The 23,349-nt window shown below is 39.1% G+C and overlaps 1 protein-coding gene across 1 annotated transcript in view; it reads left to right on the top strand.

Moving 5' to 3' along the window:
• The window catches only part of CNTNAP5 (contactin associated protein family member 5), an 870,373-nt gene that overhangs the window by 351,993 nt on the left and 495,031 nt on the right, over positions 1-23,349 (top strand). The window contains exon 4 of the mRNA XM_031008908.2: positions 21,669-21,816. Coding sequence (XP_030864768.2) covers positions 21,669-21,816 — 148 coding nt within the window. The remainder of the gene's footprint in view (positions 1-21,668; positions 21,817-23,349) is intronic.

Below are 23,349 nucleotides of genomic sequence, written 5' to 3' on the forward strand. Positions count from 1 at the left end.
TGCAGTGGCTCATGCCTGTAATCCTAGCACTTAGGGAGGCTTAGTGGGAGGATTGCTTTAGGCTAGAAGATTGAGACAGTCTTGGCAATATAGCAAGACCCAGTCTCTACAAAAGAATATGAAAATTAGCTGGATGTGGTTGTACCTGCCTCTTGTCCCAGCTACTTGGGAGGCTGAAGCTGGAGGTTCTCTTGAGCCTGAGAGGTCAAGGCTGCAGTGAGCCACGATCGTACCTCTGCAATCCAGCCTGGGCAACAGAAGGAGACCACATCTCCAAAATAATAATAGTAATAATAATAATAACAATAATAATAATAATTTAAACAGCAACAACAACAAAAACTTGGGATGTTTGTCAGCTCAGAGTCTCTTTCAGCTAAAAAATCCGAACTATGAGTGTCCCCAAAGCACGATCAATGATAACAAAAGGGAGATGAGCATGAATCGATCTTTCCATTGATGATCAAAGGGCTAGACCCTCTCCCTGGCTCTAGATAATCCAACAGCTGATAGTCAACTCCTAGATCTTTCTCTGCCTTCCTTTTTTAATTTTTCTTTGTGATTTTGATTTCTCATCTGCATCTTCCGATTAGCTTCTCACCTGTCAACCAAATAGCTTAGCAGCTAATCCTGATGAGTGGCTTCTGAGTCTAAATTTAGTTACATCTCTTCCATGATACAGAAAGGGTTACCTTCCAGCACAGAATTATCTACTAAAAAGCCATGACAGCCCACCTGTCCCTGCTTCTTTCAGTGGGACGTCACTGGCTAGCCCCAATCTGATAAATATTATTATGAGAAATAACACCACGAGGACAAAGTAAATAGAAACATACTGGAAGCATGTGTAGAGTACACAAAGCAGAGTGTAGTAGGGTGCAGTTAATCAAGTAGACTAAAGCACCTGGGAAATACTTCTTTTTCTAGTAGCTGAGGCAAAAATGGCAACGTGTCAGTTTGTACTAACAGAAAATGCCCATTTAGCTGTGCAGTAAATTCATTATTTTTTTCTATAATTACACTCAAGGAAAAATTATTTGGCCAAACCCTTATACAAAAACACTGGGTGTTATAATGTACAATATTTTGAATAGTGGTTTTATAGGTGGTGCATACACTGTGTGATACAATATATAAAAACAAGGCTCAACAATATTTTTGTACAACATTCAGGAAGAGGTACCTACTTTCCATAAAGGCAGAAGACTGGAATTGAGAAATTTCTATGAAAGTATTTCTGTAAGGGAGATAAAAAGTATTTGTGTTAGACATGGGTTCAGAGAACTGATGGTTCCAGTATTATTCTGCATGGTCCAGTTAGAAAAGTTAAATTCTGAAGCCAAACCAGCGGCGGTTTAAATCTGCTTCTGCATATTAACTAAGATGGGGCCTTGGACAAGTCGTTTGAACTCCATGGATCTATATCTTCATCTATGAGATGAGTATAATAAAATATACCTCACAGAGACTGTCTAGGAAATTAACTAAAATAGTGTATTTCTCGTGTCCATTTTAAAAATACCTGTTACATAACAGATACACCATTTGTTAAGAAGAATGTATAAACAGTAAGATATTTTAGATCTTTGAGAAATTTTAGATTTTAATATATTAACGTATTTAGATATGCTAATTAGAATGTAAAATTTAGAAAATTTAAAATGGAAAGAAGACACAATGTGATCACAAAAATGGGTGGACATGATAAAGTCGTCTTTGTGACGTTTTGACCTGTTCATATCACTTTTTACCTGATGTAACTCAGGTAATAAAAAGAAGAAAGCAGCCGCCTCCCCTCATCGTCTTCCCTAAATTGCCACTTGCATTGGACAAATGGCTATTTGTCAGTCCACCTCATTGCTTTTCTTTGCAGCCTCTGAGTCTTTTGTTTTAACTCTTGTGGAAGAAATAAAAAACAAAAAGGACCAGTGACCGTCTTGTGAAACCAGAGCACCTGCTGTTCTTACCGCAAAAAAAGAAAGGGAGGCCCGGCGCGCTGGCTCACGCCTGTAATCCCAGCACTTTGGGAGGCCGAGGCGGGCGGATCACGAGGTCAGGAGATTGAGACCATCCTGGCTAACACGGCGAGACCCCGTCTCTACTAAAAAATACAAAAAATCAGCCGGGCGCGGTGGCGGGCGCCTGTAGTCCCAGCTACTCGGGAGGCTGAGGCAGGAGAATGGAGTGAACCCGGGAAGCGGAGCTTGCAGTGAGCCGAGATCGCGCCACTGCACTCCAGCCTGGGCGACAGAGCGAGACTCCGTCCCAAAAACAAAAACAACAAAAAAGGGAAAGGTGAGAGCAGGCACTGAGAATGACAGGAAAATAAGGCAAGGAGTAAGTGATCAAAAGTCAGGGAGGTTAGAGAAAAGCATGAATCTGGATGAAGGACACAGCACAAAGTGACTTCTCCCATCTCTGTTCTGTGCCCAGAAAATTTAAATTGAGGCATAAAGGTATTTATCATGGGATCTTTTAAAGGACCAATTAGCATTTACTATACACCAAGACTGCTTACTGTGAAGAAATGTTAGCAGGAATGAAGAACTATAAAAGCTGACGAGGAAAAGGTCAAATAATCTAAGCAGGATTACTCTGGTATATGCTCAACAACCGCCCATGATGATGGAAAGAAATAGCTTTGATTGCCTTTAAAAGGAAAACTGTTAAAAGATTGTTAATCTTTTAAACCAGTTGTCTTTACAAATCTCTAGGAGTAGGTCAGTTAAATGAAATCTCTAAATACTCAGAAAGTAAGTTGACAAAACCAAAATCTCTTGAATGGAGACAGAGCTATAATGTATTGTGGCAGCTTCATTGGGAATTAAGACTGCGATTATATCACAGAGAAGTAAAGCCATATTGAAATTTATTCATACACTCTGTCATCTCTCTCAGAAACCCTAGCTCCTGCTCTGAATAATTTGTTCAGATATGCTTCTTAAGTATGGCATTTGAATAAATCTGGCTTTTGATTTGCATTTTGTTTTTCTTTGCCAAAAAAAAAAAAAGGAAAAGAAGGAGGGAAGGAAAAAAAAAAAGAAAGGAAGGGAAGGAGAATGAAAAAAAGAGGAGAACAAAACCAAAACCAAAAACACAAAAACAAGCTTTGGTCAGTTTGCTTTGGCTACATGGTTCTCAGGTTAATTAAGGAATTATAAAGAAGCACCTTTGGTTTAACACTCATCAAAACTCTTCCTTAAATATATTCAGGCATGTACAGACAATTAAGTCTGATGTGGACCAATCCCAGGACAATTGTCAAAGTTGTTTAGCTTTTTAGGTTACTGTGTAAACAATTTTTAACTCTTTTTATTTTATTTTTTGTTTTGTTGTTTTTGCAATCCCAAACTTTTCTGTTAGTTTCCTTATCATGTAATCTAAAAAGAAGAATGGGAGAACCTCGTTAAGTGAGCACAGTTTTATTAGATTTGAATCCCTGCCAATTTACCGTTGTAGATTGTAGAGTCATATGTGGAGGCTATGCGTAATGTGGCATGCGGCGTCCTCAGATGTCAAACTTCTCTTTAATTTCCAAGTGGCAATTAGCCAACCCACCGTTTCCCATGAATTCTCTGACTCCTAAATATTTTTGAGAGTCCCCAGTGATTGCTCATGTGCTCTTCAAATTCACCTTGGTTGCTGCTCTTCATCTCAGCTGGGACTCCTGCCCTTTTTGCAGTATCAGAATAGACTTCTCCAGTCTGCTTTCATAATTCTCCAAAGGCTAGGTAAGACTTAACTGTAAGGCTTGGAGACAAGGAGAAGGTTTGCAGATAGGTCAAAGCAAATTACACACAGAAAGCTTTATACTGATTATTATGTGTTAAAGATGCTAGACCTATGCATGGGGTTCAGCCCCTAATGCCAGGCAACCCTGCTGGACTTCTCTGCTTCACCCATAGTATGACACTTCGTTGTATGGATTCACTCAGCTGTCCCCACAGGGTGCTTTAGACCAGATCTCCTGCACCCCAAAACCATGGGTGCATACAAACTTACTGTAGGGGGCTAAGTAAAGCAGGGCAGGATGTAGTTCTGCCCAGCCCAGGCTCAGGCTTTCTCTGGGACATCTCATTGTGTCAGGCTGCACCTCACCTGAACAGGGATATGTTTTTACTTTGGTAAACCAAGGGGCACATTGAAGTTTTGTGATTTATTTTCTGCAAAGTAAATTGCAATTCTTCTCTATATATGAATGAACAACACTGTCAGCTTTAAGCTAGCGGTTTATCCTGGCTACTAGTCACCAATATTTTAAAATGTTTTGGGCAAGTTAGAGAACCTAGTTACATTTTATATAAAATATCAGTCATCGTTTACACATTTCTAATATTTAACTGTTACAGCTATTATATGCTTTCTGTAGCCATTAATAAAAGGTGAATAAGCTGGGCATGGTGGCTCGCACCTGTAATCCCAGCACTTTGGGAGGCCAAGGCAGGCAGATCACCTGAGGTCAGGAGTTCAAGACTAGCCTGGCCAACATGGTAAAACACCATCTCTACTAAAAATACAAAAATTAGCCAAGCGTGGTGGCTCACAACTGTAATCCCAGCTACTCAGGAGGCTGAGGCATGAGAATCGCTTGAACCCAGGAAGCAGAACTTTCAGATAGCCGAGATGGAGCCACTGCACTCCAGCCTGGGTGACAGAGTAAGACTCTGTCTCAAAAAAAAAAAAAAAAAAAAAAGGTAATAAATAAATACAAAAAGGTGAATGCAGAGCATGAAAAGAGGAGAGAGAGTAATGAAGGAATGAGACATCCCTGGACATCCCTGGACAAGCACTACAAACAATTTCTGACAGAGAATGGCTTAGAGTTCCATGGACAATTCAACCCCAAATGGCATATTAACAAGAAGGAGAAGTTATATATTGAACACTCAGTGAGGATTTGCTATATTCAGGAACCTGCAAGTAATTGACATACGCTTTGCCTTTCATTCTTTTAACAGCACTCTGATAAACCCAGTGTTGTCATTCCCATTTCACAGAGGAAGAAACTAAGGCTTAGAGGTAGAGTAGCTTGCCCAAGTCTCATTGTGGTGGAGACAATATTGCAGCCTATCTGCTTTTCCTTCACCCTTCCTTCTCACTGCTTCGCCTCTGCTGAGACACATGCATTCTGCTGCCCACCAAGGAATCTTGTGAAGCTCCAATTCAGGCTTAATATCCCACTAAAGTATCAGAGCTTCATGTAGTGGCAGTCTTTTACATACTATATATATTTATAACTCAGTAAAATACATAATAAAATTCTCTTGATCTTATCCTGTGACAAATGCTGGGGTAAAATAGTCTTCCAACAATTAAATTCACCCAAGAAATGCAGAATCTTATAGAGGAAGCAAACATGCCCATTGATAAAGCAAAGGAACAAACAAAGGTGGAATTGGGGAAGGGAATGTTTATATAAATATATGAGATTTCTGCTCTAAAAATACACATTCTTTTATAATGAAGGTCAAATATGTACACACATAGTTATAATACAAAATAGAAAGAATCCAGTACCATGAGAGATGGAGAACATTTGCCATGGCAGTTCAGAGGAAACAGAGAGCGTGCCTCCCAAGAAGCAACAGTGTTGAGCAGAAAGGAAGTTAGTTTGCACAGGGGGACAGACCTGGGCTCACATCCCGAGTCCACTGTGGGCAACTTACTGACTTGTAGTTCTCAGTTTCCTCATTCCAAAATGCCCAGAAACAGCATAGGATGTGACAAAAGACTGATGTGAAAACATGCAGCTGGATCATTTTCTACATCCAATAAATATTCTCTCTGCTCTCCTGCTTGGAAAATTAGGATTATTTAATAAAGGAGTCAGTAGTTGACATGAGCCTGAAGAATAACTACAATTTAACTAAACGTGTGGAACTAGCAATAATAGTAGTTAACACTTATATAGGTCACATACTGTGCCAAAACTTCATACTTCATGCTAGAACTGTTCTAAGCAATATCTAAACACTATGTCCATGTGTATGGCATATTACTTAGAATAATTCTAGCATAAATTATTAGCATACATGTTAACTAATATGCATGCATATATTTATATTTCTACACACACATGTTCACGCACATACACATACACATTCACCATCCTCTTGAGAAATGCACTCTGGTCCCTATTTTAAAGTTGGGCAAATGCTAGAACAGAAAAGCTAAGTGCGTGCCTGAATTCTCACATCCAGTAAGTGGGAGAGCAATGACTAAACTTAGGCAATGTGCCCCAGAGTCCATCATCAACACCTTGCTACAGTACCATGCAGGAATAGCACCAAGACCCTAAAACAAGACAGCATGTAATGTGTCTGGCCAATGACATTGAGCAGTCTAATTTTTTGGAGTTTATAGTACATTCAGGGATTGTGAGAAATAAGACTCAAAGCAGAACAGGGCCAGCTTATAAGACCTTGCAAGTCAAGCTAAGGAACTCCATATGCCTGTCTGGCTTGATTCAAACATTGTCAACAATGAAATCAGACCAAGTATAGAATTACCAAGCTGGATAGTCTGAAAATCACTATTTCTATTTAAACTTGGGAGTGAAGCAAAGTATAAACAGGGCCTGAGTGTTCCTTAACACAGCAAGGTACAAACACATTTATCCAGCGTTAATTCTCTGCATTCGATATGGGGCATACAGACCTCCCTGGTATTGGTGCAGAGGAGCTGCTGGAAGCATGATTAATATCAGCAGTGGAAGCACTGTTGCAAACTATTGGAGAAGGCTAATCAATTCACAGTTCTAGGGGGTCCCTTTTTTCTGGATACGAAATGCTTTAATAAATACGTTGTAAAGAACTGAAGTGAAATGCAGGCTACAACAAGCATTATTTTGCCCCCTTTTCTGCTTTGTAAACAATTTATCAAATCAAAAATAGCTTGGTACTTTAAATACAGTGTCAGAGTCTTCTTTTCAATTTTATACCTTTTCTAATGAATAGTTGGATCTGGATGCTCCAGAAAGCCATAAAAATAAAGAAAAATTCACTGAATTTCTTAGTTGAGTAAATTCACTGGTAATGTGAACTGGGGCTTGAGATAGATCTTTCTATATATGAATTCAATACCTCTGCTAACCTGTCAACAACAACAATAATAATAGCAATAATGATAATGATAACAACTGTTTAATAAACATTTAGTGTTAGAATACAGGTCCCCCAGTATTTTGCTCCAGGACTTTTTGTCTTGAACTATAACAATCTGTGCAGAAAAAGGCCAGTCTTAGAGTCAAATGCAGACAGGGCTACTGACCAGGAGTTAACACTGAGCATCACTGCATCTTCTTGAGTCTCAGTCTCCTGTCTTAGGACATCACTATATTGCAATGATGAAAGCTTTCAGGCTTTTCTGTGTGGAAGAAAAAATTAGGTGACACTCTTGTGGATAGGAGAGGCCAGAGAATTTCTTTGACACTGAATTTGCATAGTGAGCAAGTTTTTTTTCTATTTAGATTGTGTGATTACTTGGTGCAGGTTGACAATTCTAGAACCTTTCTGTCTTAGAAAGTTCTAGCTGCTATAACAAATGTACAATAGATTTAAACAACAGAAATTTATTTCCCACAGTTCTGGAGGTTGGAAAGTCCAAGATTAAGGCGCTGGAAGATCCAGTGTCTGGTAAGAGCACTTTTCCTGGTGCACAGGTGGCTGGTTTCTCATTGCCTCCTCATAAGAGGGAAAGCCAAGATAGGGAGGGCTAGTTCTTTTTTTATTCTTACAAAGACACTAATTCCATCACAGAGCATTCATTCTCATGAACTAATTACCTCTCAAAATCCCCACCTCCTAATAATGTGACAGTGGCATTAAGATTTCAATGTATGAATTTGCAGGAGCGTTCAGTCTATATCATCTTCTGCAAAGTCATCTTTGGAGGTCACTACAATGATGTTATGTTACTCTGAAATACGAATAAACGTATGAGTGTTTAATATATACGATTCTTTTCCCACGGTATTGTTATCTCCATTTAATAGATGAATAGACTAAGATTCTGAAAGATGACATGAATGGCCTAAGGTGACACACGAAGTAATGGTTGGAGATGACTTTCAAGGGAACATTCCCTTCAAAGCCCAGTGGTTTTACCTTGCACATGCAGCCAGCGATCCAGCGACACTTCTCAAGGGGATCTAGGGATAGCAAGTGAAATGAAGAATGAAAAATCGCAACTTTGTAGAGCCACCAGCAAAACATTGCCGTCAGACTTCGCATTTATCTTTAGCTCAAAGGAAATAATTTCATGATAACCGATACCTGAGTTAGGCAAAATGTTTACATTTTTTCTGCTTCATAATAGACAAGCAGAAATTTCCTTTAGTGATGTCCTCTACTTTCTTTGCACTGTGATTTACACAAAATTCCATTGAGTTTGTGGGAACAACCATATATTCTCTACCTTCTGTGTACTATAGTTTGTGCAGGTGCCAGGGATGCAAAATGAATCAGGGCAGTGACCCTCAAAGTACTTGTTGCCTAGAAGAGGAGACCAACCTAAATACAGACATTCCAGCTCCTTTGCTGATTTCCTTCCATGACAGCAAATACCATTAGGATGAACAAGGAGAGTGCCACCAGCTTAAACACAGAGATTGGGGAAAAACATAGCTGAGAAGATGCTTTAAGGAATTAGTTCCCTGTTGTCTTTGGGGGAACATCTCGCAGTTTGATGTAACAGAAGGAGAACATGGAAAGGAGAGAAGAAGCAGGAGATAATTTGGAAAGCAGAGGGCTTTATAGGGAATATTAAGAGATTTTTACTTTATTTATTTATTTATTTATTTTTTCGAGATGAAGTTTTGCTCTTTTTGCCCAGAGTGGAGTGCAATGGCCTGATCTCGGCTCACCACAACCTCTGCCTCCCAGGTTCAAGCGATTCTCCTGCTTCAGCCTTTGGAGTAGCTAGGATTACAGGCATGTGCCACCACACCTGGCTAGTTTTCTATTTTTAATAAAGACGGGGTTTCTCCATGTTGGTTAGGCTGGTCTTGAACTCCCGACCTCAGGTGATCCATCTGCCTTGACCTCCCAAAATGCTGGGATTACGGGCATGAGCCACTGCATCTGGCCCTACTTTATCTTAAAGGTAATGAACTCGCTTGTCAGATTGATTAGATGGGAGTAACACTGGAGGCCAAACAACTGTCTGGAGGCTATTGCAGTTATCCAGGAAGGACATGATGAAGATGATGGTGATGATGGAGGGAGGTGGGCTGTATACCAGGTATTTCCTTGGGTTTGTGTTTACTCAAGGCCAGATCTCAGAGTTTACAGTAAATATCCAGTAATTCTGTCTCAATTTACCAGACTAATTGGCAAGAGAAATTAATTCCTTTAGCTTGTAAAGATTTTTCCTCCTTTCTCTCTTTCTTCTTTCTTCCATTATTCTTCACATGTTCCTTTTAAAATTTGCCTCCTCAACTGCTCATTTTCCCTAGGAAGGGAAAAATTTCATTGCTTGGGCTACTTACAATTCAACAGAAAAAGTTGAAAGTCACCTGAGAAAAGAAAGGGAACAGAGGAGTGAAGAAGAGAGGAGGAGATCATGATAAACGTGGGTTATTATTTGGTTTTGCCAAAGGCTGTTAGTGAGCTTACATCTTCTCCATAGAGTGCTAGTTTAAGATCCAAATCTCAATAAAATGAATGATTAAAAAAGACACATGATGTCTGCCTTCATATTCCTCTTTCCCGCAAGAATCTGCTATCTCCTCAAAGATTCCCATTCAGGGAGGTGAAATTATCTTTGGCGAAAATTGACTATAGGACAGGCAAGTTGGGGCTTTTCTGCTGGTGTAGACGTTCATCCCTGGAAGTGAGCCTGGAAAGCTCAGGGGAGGAAATAAGGATGAGCGAGCATCCTAGATTTATTTAGTCATCATTTGTTTCTCATGAAACCAGCACCAGCCTTAGCTTATTCTCTGGTCAATTAAATGTAAAGGATGGCAGAAACTAGAGCCCACAGTCTGTGAGTAGTTTGTGGGGTTAACAAGCTGACTTTCCCAGGTATGGAATGGCATCAAGGATGAAACACAGACTTCATATGCTGCCCATTCACTCCTTTTGATACTTCCACCTCAAATAATTTTGGATAGTCTGGGTAACATAGGGCTTGGTGAACCTTGAACACTGACGCTTTATTATTCGCCTCTCTGAAGCACTCTAGCCTGACACTTAAGATTCCTAAATCCACTGTGGTAGTAGAAGGAACTCTAAACTATAATGTCATACCAGTTTCCTCTTAAACTAATGACATTTCATTGAGAACATTCCTCAAAACTCCTATCCTTTGTTTTCCATCCAAAGCCATGACCAGGAAGATCTCCCATTAAGACATTATATTCAGATTCCTGAGGAGCACTATTCCCTCAAGATGCACCATGAAAACATAACAGGGCTTATAATGAAAAAAAAATAGGGAAACCAATGCTACATATTATTTCTTCATTCAACAAGGATTTATGGGCCACCTGTTCTGCTTGAGATTTTAGGAGAAGACTCTGCTCTCATGAAGCTTAGAGTGTCATCGCAGGGAGATAGGCAAGTAAATGAATATATATGCATATATTTAGTTTGTCAGGTGGTGATAAGCATAGGAAGGAAAATAATGCAAGACAGAGAGAAAGAGAAATCATGCTGGGAAGACGAAAAAGATTTGTCAAGATCACTTACTAAAGCTACTGCCATGCACATAAGAACATAAAGGCATTATGAAGACTGGCAGCCTTTTCATCTTTGTTTCTATTTTTCTCTTTGCCCCAAGGCTTTACCCTGTATACCTGAGTTAGCCTCTCCCTAGCTCTGGGCCTGGCCCTTGCTGCAATATCACTCCTTAACTCCAGGTGCTCTAATAGAAGGTCAGGCTGCCCTGCCAACTCCCATGCTCTAGTTCCCTACGTCATGGGCAAGAAAGTTGAAAAAGATTTCTATTTAATTTTTGAAAGGGCAAAGGCATTGTTTTTGTTTGTTTGTTTGTTTGTTTGTTTTTCTTTAGTGGAATGTGAAAAGTGTGATTTTGCTAAGAGGGTATTTCAGTCTTTTCCAGGCATGTACCATATGGTGGAGCTGCCATACATGTTGGTGTTATCTCTCAGTGCAGAGACAGAAACATAAATATATGACACTGTTGTCAACAGTCACTTCATTACCCCCTACACTTTTTTTTTATTACTTTTTTTTTGAGACCGAGTCTCTGTTGCCCAGGCTGGAGCGCAGTTGCATGATCTTGGCTCACTGCAACCTCCGCCTCCTGGGTTCAAGCGATTCTCCTGCCTCAGCCTCCTGAGTAGCTGAGATTACAGATGCGTGCCACCACGCTAATTTTTGTATTTTTAGTAGAAACGGGGTTTCACTATGTTGGCCAGGCTGTCTCACACTCCTGACTTCATGTGATCCACCTGTCTCGTCCTGCCAAATTGCTGGGATTACAGGCGTGAGCCATCGTGCCCAGCCAATTATCTCTTATACTTAACACAGCAGAAGTCACACAAAATCCAGAATTTCAGAACAAACACAGCAGTAGCAACAGAGGAGTCTGGTGTCATATACATGCCGTCAATTACTTAACAAACATTTATCTTTACATGCACAATGCCTTCAAGAAGAATTTCTCTTCTGAATCCTACAAGCCAGTGGGCAACAAAGGCATGTTTCTCGTTGTTTCTGGGTTGATGTACATAATATCAGTTGTCATATTTTATCTTCTAGTACTAAGTGGCTCAGACACTTATCATTATCATAGGGATGCTGATAGACTACTTATATACAAAAGTTCATATTGTTCTAGGAAGAATTTTGAGAACTTTATTCAGAAACTTCATTCTAAATTAGTGTTTGGTTGTTAAAGCCATAAATAGGCAGAGGCCCAATGGTGATTTAGGTTCTTCCACATGTACCTTAAAATAACTTTATCAATGCCCTTTCTTGGTGCTTGTAACTCTTGACTTTCAATAAATTCTATTTGTACTTACGTTATTGATGGAGGAGATTTGATGCAAATAATTCACAGGCAAGGACACTTGTTCATCAAAGTAGAAGAAGGATGAGAAAATGGAATATAGAAGTAATAACTTTCATGGGGCAGTGAGGGTAGCGATGCAGTAGCTCCATGGTCATGGGGCACTGCCTCTATGGGAAGCTGGGCTTTTCTGCCTGGGGCCAGGTGCTGGTCACTCTGACAACACTGGAGTCTCCAGTGGGAGAGTCACTTAATGGAAGACATTACCCCCTGCAACCTTCACAGGTTTACTGAGTAACTTCTGCTGACAAGTTCTATTATATCCCCTCACTAAGAATAAAAAGGGATATAACTGATGGTTTAGGAAGGGGTTCCAGGAGTGTATTAGGAGACTCTATATTGATAAGATTTGCATCAGAAATAACTTTCACAGGGGTAAAGGAATAACAAAGTGGTCCATGTTAGGATCCCTTCATATTTCATTTTCTGAAGTGGCCACATCAAGCTTCAGGAGAATGAATGACAGTGAAGGCCAGGACAAGGAGACTAGGAGGAAAATGTCAAGTTGACCACTGGTGGCACGGGAGCACATGTGTCACAGAAGATGTGCCAAGGCTGGGCTGGGAATGAGGAAGCACTAATACCCACTGAAGGGAATTTTTACTGCCAGAGACAGAGGCATAAACAAATACATCTTCAGTGTCCCAGGTACACAACTCCAACAGAGTAAGAGCACAGAGTTGATAGCGACTCCCTGAGAGAAGGGAGAGAACATGAGCACGTGATTGTCACTAGCACAGCTCTGAGAGCCTATACCCACACAACTGGTGGTGAGATCAGACTGGAATGTCAGCTTTTCTCTAGTGTTGGCTGAAATCCTTGTGTTGTTTCTCTAATCTGGAGGTCATAACCAGGCAAAGCAAGCAGGGTGACAAGTGGTGCCAATCAGTCATTCCCCTCTTGCCAACTGTTAAGTTACAACAGGATTCTTAGCAATCAAATTCTGAGTGGTCTTTTAAGCTAATCAAATAACTGTCGCTGTTAAACGACAAGTAGATACACACATATGCACTTATGATATAATAGACCCTGTGCTCCAAATAAGGAAGAGTGGGGGAAAAGGAGAGTTCAATCATTTAACTCTCATTTTTGTCTCCTCAAATCTATCATTTCAGAGTTCCTCTTAGCTACCAGTAGTGGCCAGTGCCTAAAACCGATTTCTCTCATTTTCTTTTCTATAACTGCCTGTCTGAAATCCATTTTTGCACTGCTCTGAATAGCAGTTTGGAACTTTGAAGGCTGAATGGGTTTGTCAATTTTAGCTTTAAGTCTGTGGTTTGCATGTTAATTACCCTTTGCCTTATTAAATGTACCTTCTTAAATTAGAAAAGAAAACCAATCATTTCTAATTACCTCTGTGCTGCTAGTTCCTCCTTAACTTTAGTTTGTACTCTTCTGGGGGGACATCCCTTTGAAAGTCATTCAGAAAATGTAAGTGTCATTGACACATTCCTTGTATGTGGCTCGAGGTATTAGCAGGTCGTTGCTTCAGCGTACACTGTCATACAAAGATATTTTTACAAGTATTTTCTATTGGAACCCACCTTTCTTTTTTTTCTCTCTTTCTTTCTCTTGAAGAGTATTGCATGTATTGAAGAACCTACAAAATGAAGTGTCATCTGCATATGTATTACATGTAAGATTCACATCTTCCCTGGAGACTTCATTTTCTCTATTTTCTTGATGAGTAAACAGATTAAGAAAAGTTTTTTTTTTATGTTTCTTTGTTCATTCATTCACCCAGTTATTCAGCAAGTCTTTAATAACAGTATGTGCAGCATTAAGATGCTGTTTGTAAATTGACTGATTTTGAAAAAAGTACACATATTTGGCTTGGGTTACTGAAATCCATTTCAATATACCTTTAAGAAATACTGTGCTCCATGCACTGTTCTAGACAATGCAGTTTAAAACGAGATACAATCCAGATTCAAAGAGGAATTATAGTCCGGGTGCCTTGCTGGGGATGACGGGGCAAATCATATTAGTCCAGTCTCATGCTGCTAATAAAGACATACCTGAGACTGGGTAATTTATAAAAGAAGGAGGTTTAATTGACTCACAGTTCCACATGGCTAGGGAGGCCTCACAATTACGGAAGAAGGCTAAGAAGGACCAAACGCACGTCTTACGTGGCAGCAGGTAAGAAAGCATGTGCAGGGGAACTGCCCTTTCTAAAACTATCAGATCTTGTGAGACTTATTGACTAGCACGAGAATAGCATGGGAAAAAACCCACCCCCATGATTCAATCACCTCCCACTGGGTCCCTCTCATGACATGTGGGGGTTATGGGAGCAACATTTCAAGATGAGATTTTGGTGGGGACACAGCCAAACCGTATCCGCGGGGATGTTAGGATTAGCACCCAAAGTTCATCTCTTTTCTTTCCCACTGCTTCTCTTAACATGGACCCTTAGGCAAGGTGGTGTGTTTGGCAGAGCACCAGACTTGCAACAGAGTCTCCCTGAAAATTCCCGACATCCCCTGTCAAGGTCACTGATGCAGAATTTTGTTGTTGTACCTGTCATTTCTTGCACAGACTGTAGTTAGGCAAATTAATAACATCTGCCTGGTGGCACCTGGATACTTGTAATCTCACTGCCAGTCAAAGTCAACAGTGTAGGTCGGCTGGCTACAGTGAATTCACAGAATCCAAATGAGTGGCTCTGGTGGCAGCCAGCTCAGACCTGTCCACTCTCCACTGATCAGTCCCAGCACCAATCTTGCCTTAGCCTCACAGTGTCTGCCCACACCATGACCTGCTTAACAAAGTCAAGGAAGAGCATCAGCACTTTTGTGTGACCACAAGTTCTTCCATTCATTAACCAAACAGTGTTGAACACTTAGGAATGACTGAGTGGCAAAAGGGCAGGGGGTGAATGCTGACTGATACTCTTTTCTTTCACTTCTGGCATATTCTTCTGTGTGTCAATCCTGAGTAAGCTCTCCCTGTGATCTCCTTTCTATGTGCTTATTTTCTTTTCTAATATTCAGGCCAAATGTGGTGGAGAGTTCTTGGAAGAAGATGGGAGATTGAGATTCTCTTTGAAGAGCAAATTTCACTCTCTCTGTGACCATTACAAGAAACTTCTCTAAGCCTCAAGTTCTTTAACTCCAGGGAAGGAAAGACAAACTCCTAAACCGTGTTTCCGTGTAGGGATAAGATCAGTGAACAGCTTTGTTAAGAATCATATGAATGATATTTGAGAGTAACAAATATAATAACATTTATCTCATTATAACTTTAAAAGGTCTATGGATAAATTCAGTATATTAGTACTTAAGGTTGTGGGGGTGGCGGGTGGGGGCGGTTGGGGAAAAGAGAAAAGACAAATTTCTGAGAAGTAGTGCATATAATATCACTCAGAATTGTAAATGGAAAGGACCTGCACTGATTTTGCAGTGTGTTCTTGCCATTAATCTCTCTGAGCCCCAGGGTTTTCCTCATGAGGCGGCGAGACTACATCAATGAGCCACATGTTTGTAAGATGTACTGCAAATTCAGAAGGATTAAATACATGTGGAGGGGTGGGAACAGGGTGTCTCTTTTAGCGAGGAAGTGGGCTGAAACCTTCTTTGATGATAAGTGGGACAAAGTGAACTAATACATGCAAAGAGCCTAGCAAGTGCCTGGCATGGAGGAGACCCTTGAAAACGGTAGCTATGATGCAGCCACTGCAATTACTTGGTTGCAGAAACCGGACTCCACTTATATATGGAGGTGATTATGGGAGTGAAGTAAAAGGGTCACTAGACTCTCATCAGAATCTCTATAATCTAGTCTCAACTTCTGATAATTTTTTTTACTTACGACCTCGGATCACTTAACCTCTCCAAAATTAAGTTTTCTCACCTTTAAAATGAAGATAAAACAGCCTACCTACTTCACAAGAATGCTATGATCAAATGAATTGATGAATGTTCTTTGTAGTTATTCATGGCCTCACACTGTCAAGAAAAGTACTGATCTGGTTTCCATCCTCAGAGCTTAGATCTGCCTAATTTAGAATTTTATATGCGTGGAATCGTGCTGTTTGCACTCTTTATGGCTGGCTTATTTTGCTCAACTAATGTGTTGTTGCAGGGATCAGCACTTTGTTACTTTTTATTGTTGAGTAATATTCCAATCTACTAATATTCTGTATTAAATTTACTGTCTTGCTAGCCTCTAGAAGTGGAAAATTAGATTTTTAATTTTATGTTATTCTTCTTATGTACAAAGCACTAAGCCACAAGTTTTTCTCTAAGGTCTGTTTTAACTGTGTCCCACAAGCTTTGATACAGTGTTTTTATCATCATGCAATTCAAACTAATTTCTAATTTCCATTTAGATTTGTTCTTTGACCTACGGGTTACTTAAAACTGTGTAGATTAACTTCCAAATATTTGAGGTTTTTCTAGATAATTTATTATTGATTCCTAATTTAATTCAATTGTGGTTAAAAAACAAACTGTACGGTTTTAACTAAGACCTATTTTATTGTGCAGGATATGGTCTCAGTGAATGTGCTGTGTGGACTTTAATGTATAATCTGCAGTTGTTGAATGGAGGGTTCCATGAATGTAAATTAGGTCAATTTTACTGATAATGTTATTTGAATCTTTCATATCCTTTCTGATTTTTTGTCCTCTTGTATAATTCCATTTTCTGTACTTTCCATCCTTTTTGGTTTTGTTCACATATATTTTCCTTCTACATGCCTTGCAAACGTTACAAGATATTATTTTTTAAAAAACTATGTACTGACTTTTAAAATGTTTAAGAAAGAAAAATAGTCTTTTATATTTAACCATGCAGTTTTCATTTGATTTTTAAATTGATGTGTAATACCTTTACACAGTTCTGGTGTGCATGTGATATTTTGATACATACACAGAATGTGCAAAGATCAAGTCAGGGTATTTGGGATATCCATCAGCTCAAGCATTTATCATTTATTTGTATTGGGAATAATTCAAATCACCTTTCCTAGCTATTTTAAAATATATAATACATGTTGTTGTTAACTATAGTCACTCTACTGTGCTATTAAACATTAGAACATATTTCCTCTATCTAACTACATGTTTGTACTCATTAACCAATCTTTTTTCATCCCAACCTCACATATACCTTTCCTGGCTTCTGGTAACTATCATTCTACTCTACCTCCATCAGATCAACTTACTTTTAGCTCTCACATATGAGTGCAAACATGTGAAGCTTGTCTTTCTGTAGCTGGCTTATTTTACTTAATATAATAACCTCCAGTTCCGTCCATGTTGTTGCAAATGACGTGATTTCATACTTTTTTGTGGCTGAATAATACATATACTACATTTCCTCTAACTATTCATCTATTGATGGACACGCGTTGTTTCTATATCTTTGCTGTTGTAAGTAGTGCTGTGATAAACATGGGAATGCAGGTATCCTTTTGATATACTAATTTCCTTTCCTTTTGATACATTTTCACTAGCGGGATTGAGAGCTCATCATTCCTTCCTATACACCACAAATTTCACCTGGCATCAATTTCTTCTACTTTTGTATTAGCATTTCTTAGCAGCTTTATAGCTAATAAATTATTTATTTTGTTCATGGAACTGTTTCTTTTCCTTCATATTTGAAAGCTATTTTTTGAGGGGGGGGTTGTAGAGGTCAGGGGAAAGCTTCCTCTCTTCTTTCTAAAGGTTCACTGAAAATTAACAAATGTAACAAATTAACAATGGCAGGATACTAGAAAGAAAAGGCATATCAGTGTATTTAACATGGATAAGCCCAGGGGAGTTGCTAGAGAATATGACTCAATAACTCAATGAGGTTCAGGTGCTTCAATACCCTTCTTCACAGGGGAAAGGGAGATGGGAGAACTGTGGTAATTTTGAAGAGCAGTAAACTATTTTCAGGGAAAATGGATGTACCCAGTACTCAGACTATTTTTAATAAATAATTCTTTTTAGGCATTGTATAGGATTAGAGATAAAGATCATCTGTGTTCTAGGTGTGGTGTTTAATTTTTAGTTTTTTTCTCTCTGTAATATGAGTTGTAATCTTCCCTACTTAATTACATTTCAGGGAGGGGATTGAAGACAATTGTGTTTCTCTTTGGTGGGTTCAGTTTCCAAGTAGATAAAAGAACTTCGGAGAATAGCCTTAACCTGTGCTTTGGAACAGACAAAGTATTGAGAGATGGAGTGAGGAGGGGAAGGTAAGAGAGAATTGAGGCTATTTCTTTAGTTGTATGTCAAAGTGCCATGTTTTGGGGTATCATTTCCTGAGTTCCAGCATTGGATATAGAATGCTAGATTGATAGTGTTTTACTTTCAGCATTTTTGGATTTCCATTTTTTTTTTTTTTCTGATGAGTAGTTTGTTGTCATTCTTGTTGTTCACATGTTACATTCAACAACTGAGATGGCTTTGGATAGGTTGGTGGCTTTAATACATCTAACAGGAAGATCTTTTCTTGCTATTCATCCGGCACATAACTTCCGGCATTGATAAGTGATTGATTGACTTTGATCCACTGGTGAACTTGGGGAGGGGCTGATTGTAGCTTTGTTTAGATTCAATCTGCCTCTACTGTTAATGCTTTCTAGGTGACCTTAAGCTGCTAGCACCAGGAAGTCCCTGGGACCATGCATTGAAAACTTCGAGATCTCAGAACTGTGAGACCTTGGATCTACTTGACATGAGCCTCTAAGACTATGAAACTGCAAACGATGTGTCTCTGGGATAGTAGGACTTTGAGACTGTGAGATTGCAATACTAAGGCTGCCTCTTCTCAGAATGAGAGTCCAAGATTCCTTCTCACTGGAGCACACCATACATTAGTCATGGGATTAACTCCTATAAAGCATTGCCAGGTCATGAAACTAATCTGGAGCATGCGATCAAATTTTAAACATTGTTTTAAGATGTGTGTGTGTGTGTGTGTGTATGTGATATTCGATCTACAAATTATGCCAAACTCAGAAGGGGCAGCCAGTCATTTGAAGGTGGATAAATTTCTACTGCACATTTGGATTAAATAAATAATGCTATAGACCTACGGACTCACATGCCTGGGGAGGTGAGATATGGTGCACACAATCAGTAGCAATCAGTAGGGAATTGAGAGTGCTGAACAGAAGGTTCCACAGTTAGGCTGTAGAAAAACATGACACACTTTTACTCTGCCCAAAACAGTAAGAAACCACCAGAACCCATCTCCCTTCCTTCCCTCATACATATCAAAGTGGTATGGATGCAAGGACATTTTAAAAGAACTAAACTCCACAGGGAGGCATCCTTTCCAGGTGAGCAGGGAAGGAGGACAGCTTCATACCTGTGCCAGATGCTAGTGCTGGGAGCAGGGGATGTGGAAGAGCATTTCTGTCAAATAAAGCCATTCTCCATCTGGATAAAGAGAAAATGTTCAAAGCTTTGACCAACCTGGGAGCTGAAATGTTGAATTTGAACCTCAAGAAATTCCTCGCCACTAAGTCATTCTTTTGTATGAGAGTTTTGCTGCAGAAGGGGCTGCAAAATAGAAAGTGAACCAATTCCTTCTTTATAAGCCACTTTGTGATACATGATAGTAATTACATCAATTGCCTAATTTCAGAGCTATTAGCTAGCGGGTGTTTTGTGCGTAGTAGAAATGTCAAAGATTATGCAAGATAACCTAAATCCACAGGTGCTATTAAAATATAATCAAGGTTAAGGTTAAGGTCTTTGAAAATGGATTTCATTAAATAGACAAAATTATCTTACTTGATTTTCACTTTGGTCATTTGCGAAAGCAATGGATCTTCTTTTCATTGGTTGACATTGATTGCACACCAGCAAGTAGGTTTTATCTATGAATATTAGAAGCTGAAAGGAAGAACGTTGATGATTCATAATGAAGCAAGCAAATCGGTATGCTAGCTGACATCCCATCTTAAAGATGAGGTATGATTGGGATGATGAAAACGTTTTGGGGAAGGATGGTGGTGATGGTTGTACGACAACGTGAATATGCTTAATGCCCTGAATTATTTACTTTAAATTGGTTATAATGATACATTTTTTGCTACGTATATTTACTCCAATTAAAAAAATATATTAGGTGTGAGCCTTTGGATTTCATCTGCAGCAAAAAAAAAGTCCCCCAATAATTTTCAGGGAAAATGAATGAGCCCAATGCTCAGAGTATTTTTAATAATTCTTTTTAGGCATTGAGTAGGATTAGAGATAAAGATCATCTGGATTCTAGGTGTGGTGCTTAATTTTTAGTTTTTTTTTTTTCTCTCTGTAATATGAGTTGTAATCTTCCCTAATTAATTACATTTCAGGGAGGGGATTGAAGACAATTGTTTCTCTTTGGTGGGTTCAGTTTCCAAGTAGATAAAAGAACTTCAGAGAATAGCCTTAACCTGTGCTTTGGAACGAAGTATTGAGAGTTGGAATGAGGAGGGGAAGGTAAGAGAGAATTGAGGCAACTTCTTTAGTTGTATGTCAAAGTGCCATGTTTTGGGGTATCATTTTCTGAGTTCCAGCGTTGGATATAGAATGCTGGGTTGATAGCATTTTACTTTCAGCATTTTGGATTTCCTTTTTTTTTTTTTTTTTCTGATGAGTAGTTCGTTGTCATTCTTGTTGTTCACATGTCATTCATGTTTTTAAAGGCTATGAAGTACAATGTTAGTAGACCACATAGCTTTTGTGCTGTGTATTCTTTTGCTTAAGCTTCACAAGGAAATATGAAAAAGAACAAGATATAAATCTGAGTTGCATTGTCTCCCTCCTGTAACAACAATGAAATTGTTGAAGAGTAGAAAGCTGTAGAAATTTCAGACTAATTACTAGCCAATTGGGTGATTTGGAGATTTTTTTCCTTCCCTTTTTCTCTTTCTAGGCTTCTTTTTTTAAAAATCTGTGAAATGGTGTTAATGATAATGGAAAGTGCTTAGCATAGTGACTGGCCTCAATTATTGGTAACAATTACTTCAATAAAATCCTTTCCTTCTAAAAGCAGATTGTCAGTTATCTTCCATTCCTCAGTGCGAATGGACATTAGGAACATGGGAATTTCATTGTATTGTTAACTTTGTAAAGCTTTTAGGTGTCATGCCTCAGGACTTGCTAGAATTGCTTTATTCATAAAATGTTTAAGAGGGATTTCTTTTTTTTTTTTTTTTTTGACAGAGTCTCCCTCTGTCGCCCAGGCTGGAGTGCGGTGGTATGATCTTGGCTCACTGCAACCTCCGCTTCCTGGGTTCAAGTGATTATCCTGCCTCAGTCTCTTGGGTAGCTGGGATTACAGGCACACACCACCATGCCCAGCTAATTTTTTTGTGTTTTTAGTAGAGACAGGGTTTCACCATGCTGGCCAATCTGGTCTCAGACTCCTGACCTCATGACCCGCTTGCCTCAGCCTCCCAAAGTGCTGGGATTACAGGCGTGAGCCACTTCACCCAGCCTAAAAGGGATTTCTTAAAGAATAATGTGAAGTATTTCTGAAAATAAACAAACATGGTGCAGGATTTTCACCCAAGTCATATTTCATTTGAAATACGTGAGAAATTAGGTATGTTCTCAGTACGAGTTCGTGGAGTAACAAATATGGTTTTCCACTGAAATTCCATGATAACACAGACCTCACTGCCTCTCCTTTCTTCTCTGCAGACCTTTGCAGGAAACATGAATGCTGACAGCGTGGTGCACCACAAGCTATTGCACTCAGTGAGAGCCCGATTTGTTCGCTTTGTGCCCCTGGAATGGAATCCCAGTGGGAAGATTGGCATGAGAGTCGAGGTCTACGGATGTTCCTATAGTAAGTACTCACATGTACCCTTTACCATTGCTGAGTGTGAGTGGCACCGCCTACGTAACATCAGTTTATCTACATTGAGATTGACAATCATCTTATTTTAAAGTTGTTTCTAGACTTTCATATGCATATTTAAAAATGTTCAATTCAATCCCAAAGTAGAAAAAACATTCTACTTAGGACTGTAGGAATTTAGTTGTGATGGTGTGATAAAGGCTCAATGAAACATTCAAAATTAATAACTCTTGGGGAATCAAGTAACCATTTGTCCTTTGCAGTTAAACAAAATTGAGTTTAATTCTTCCCCGGAAGTGGCATTAGGTATTATAAAGTCTTCTCTGCCCTGCTTTCCCAGAGCTATGAGAGAAAAGCATTCACCTTCTTGACTTGTTCTAGAAGACGAGGAGAAAGAACAACTAAATGTAATTCACAAGATGCTTTCTCCTTGAAATGATCTCCTTCATTCATTCATCTGTGAATTGTTTGTATTAAATTTGAAATTAGAGTTCTATCTTGCACATAAAGATTATAAAGATGGGTAGAACTAGTGATCACTCTAGAATAAGGTTAAAATTATTCAGGGAAGATTCCCATCCCTATAATTCTTTCCTGCGGGCTTTATACTGAAACCTAAAATTGCATCATAATAAATAGTTTTTCTGCCGTAAGCAGTGACATATTCTGCTTATATGCTAAAATTCAATGGCCCCTAATGCATAAACACATTTGATCACTAACACTTTCATCCAAACTAGTTCAGTAGATTCCTGTTTTGGGCTGTAGGAATTCTTAATGAGTACATGTCTGTACTGTTTTCCATAGTGAGATCAACTGAATGCCTGTATCAGAATCAATAGGAGTGTTGCCTAGAAAATGCATTTCCCTCGCCCCATCCCATACATACTGGATTATAATTTCTGAAAATGGAAATCCAAAAAGCTGAATGTTTACAAATTCTCCAAGTAAACTATGGATATAGAGTGTCGCTAAAAATAAAGCCCTGCACACAGGGAATTTACTGGTGAAATGACTGTATTTATCTTGAACAAGCACTTTCAGAAAGAATATGGTTTAGAACAGATGCATCAACAAACCATTAGGCCCAGGAGGAACTGCCTTCCACTCCAAACTTTGTATGATAAAGCACAGAACACCTACAAGGGTATATGTGTCCTATCCTGGGATGTCTGGGGCATCAAGCTCCTCTTGTCACCTCCTGTTTGATAACAATTTGTCACTGTTAGGTTATTTTAAAATACAGTATGAAGCTTTTATGCTACAATTAACAGTTTGTTAATATTATTATGCCAGCCATCTATTTTGATCTAAGAATCTTATTACTCTTTAACATGTCCTTATCCTTTTGCTTTTTCTCAGTTTGTTCAGTTGTACTTATTTTTCATGCCAATTGTTCACCCACACTGTCTACTTGCACAGAAAGAGTCACAGCATCGAGTTAAATCACAGGCTGCAGGGTTGAAAGATGTCTTTGAGCAGCATGTTTAGCATCTTCTGGTGATGGACCCCTTGGATAAT

The sequence above is a fragment of the Gorilla gorilla genome, chromosome 11, assembly GCF_029281585.2.
Source record: "Gorilla gorilla gorilla isolate KB3781 chromosome 11, NHGRI_mGorGor1-v2.1_pri, whole genome shotgun sequence".
NCBI classification, from domain to species: Eukaryota; Metazoa; Chordata; class Mammalia; order Primates; family Hominidae; genus Gorilla; species Gorilla gorilla.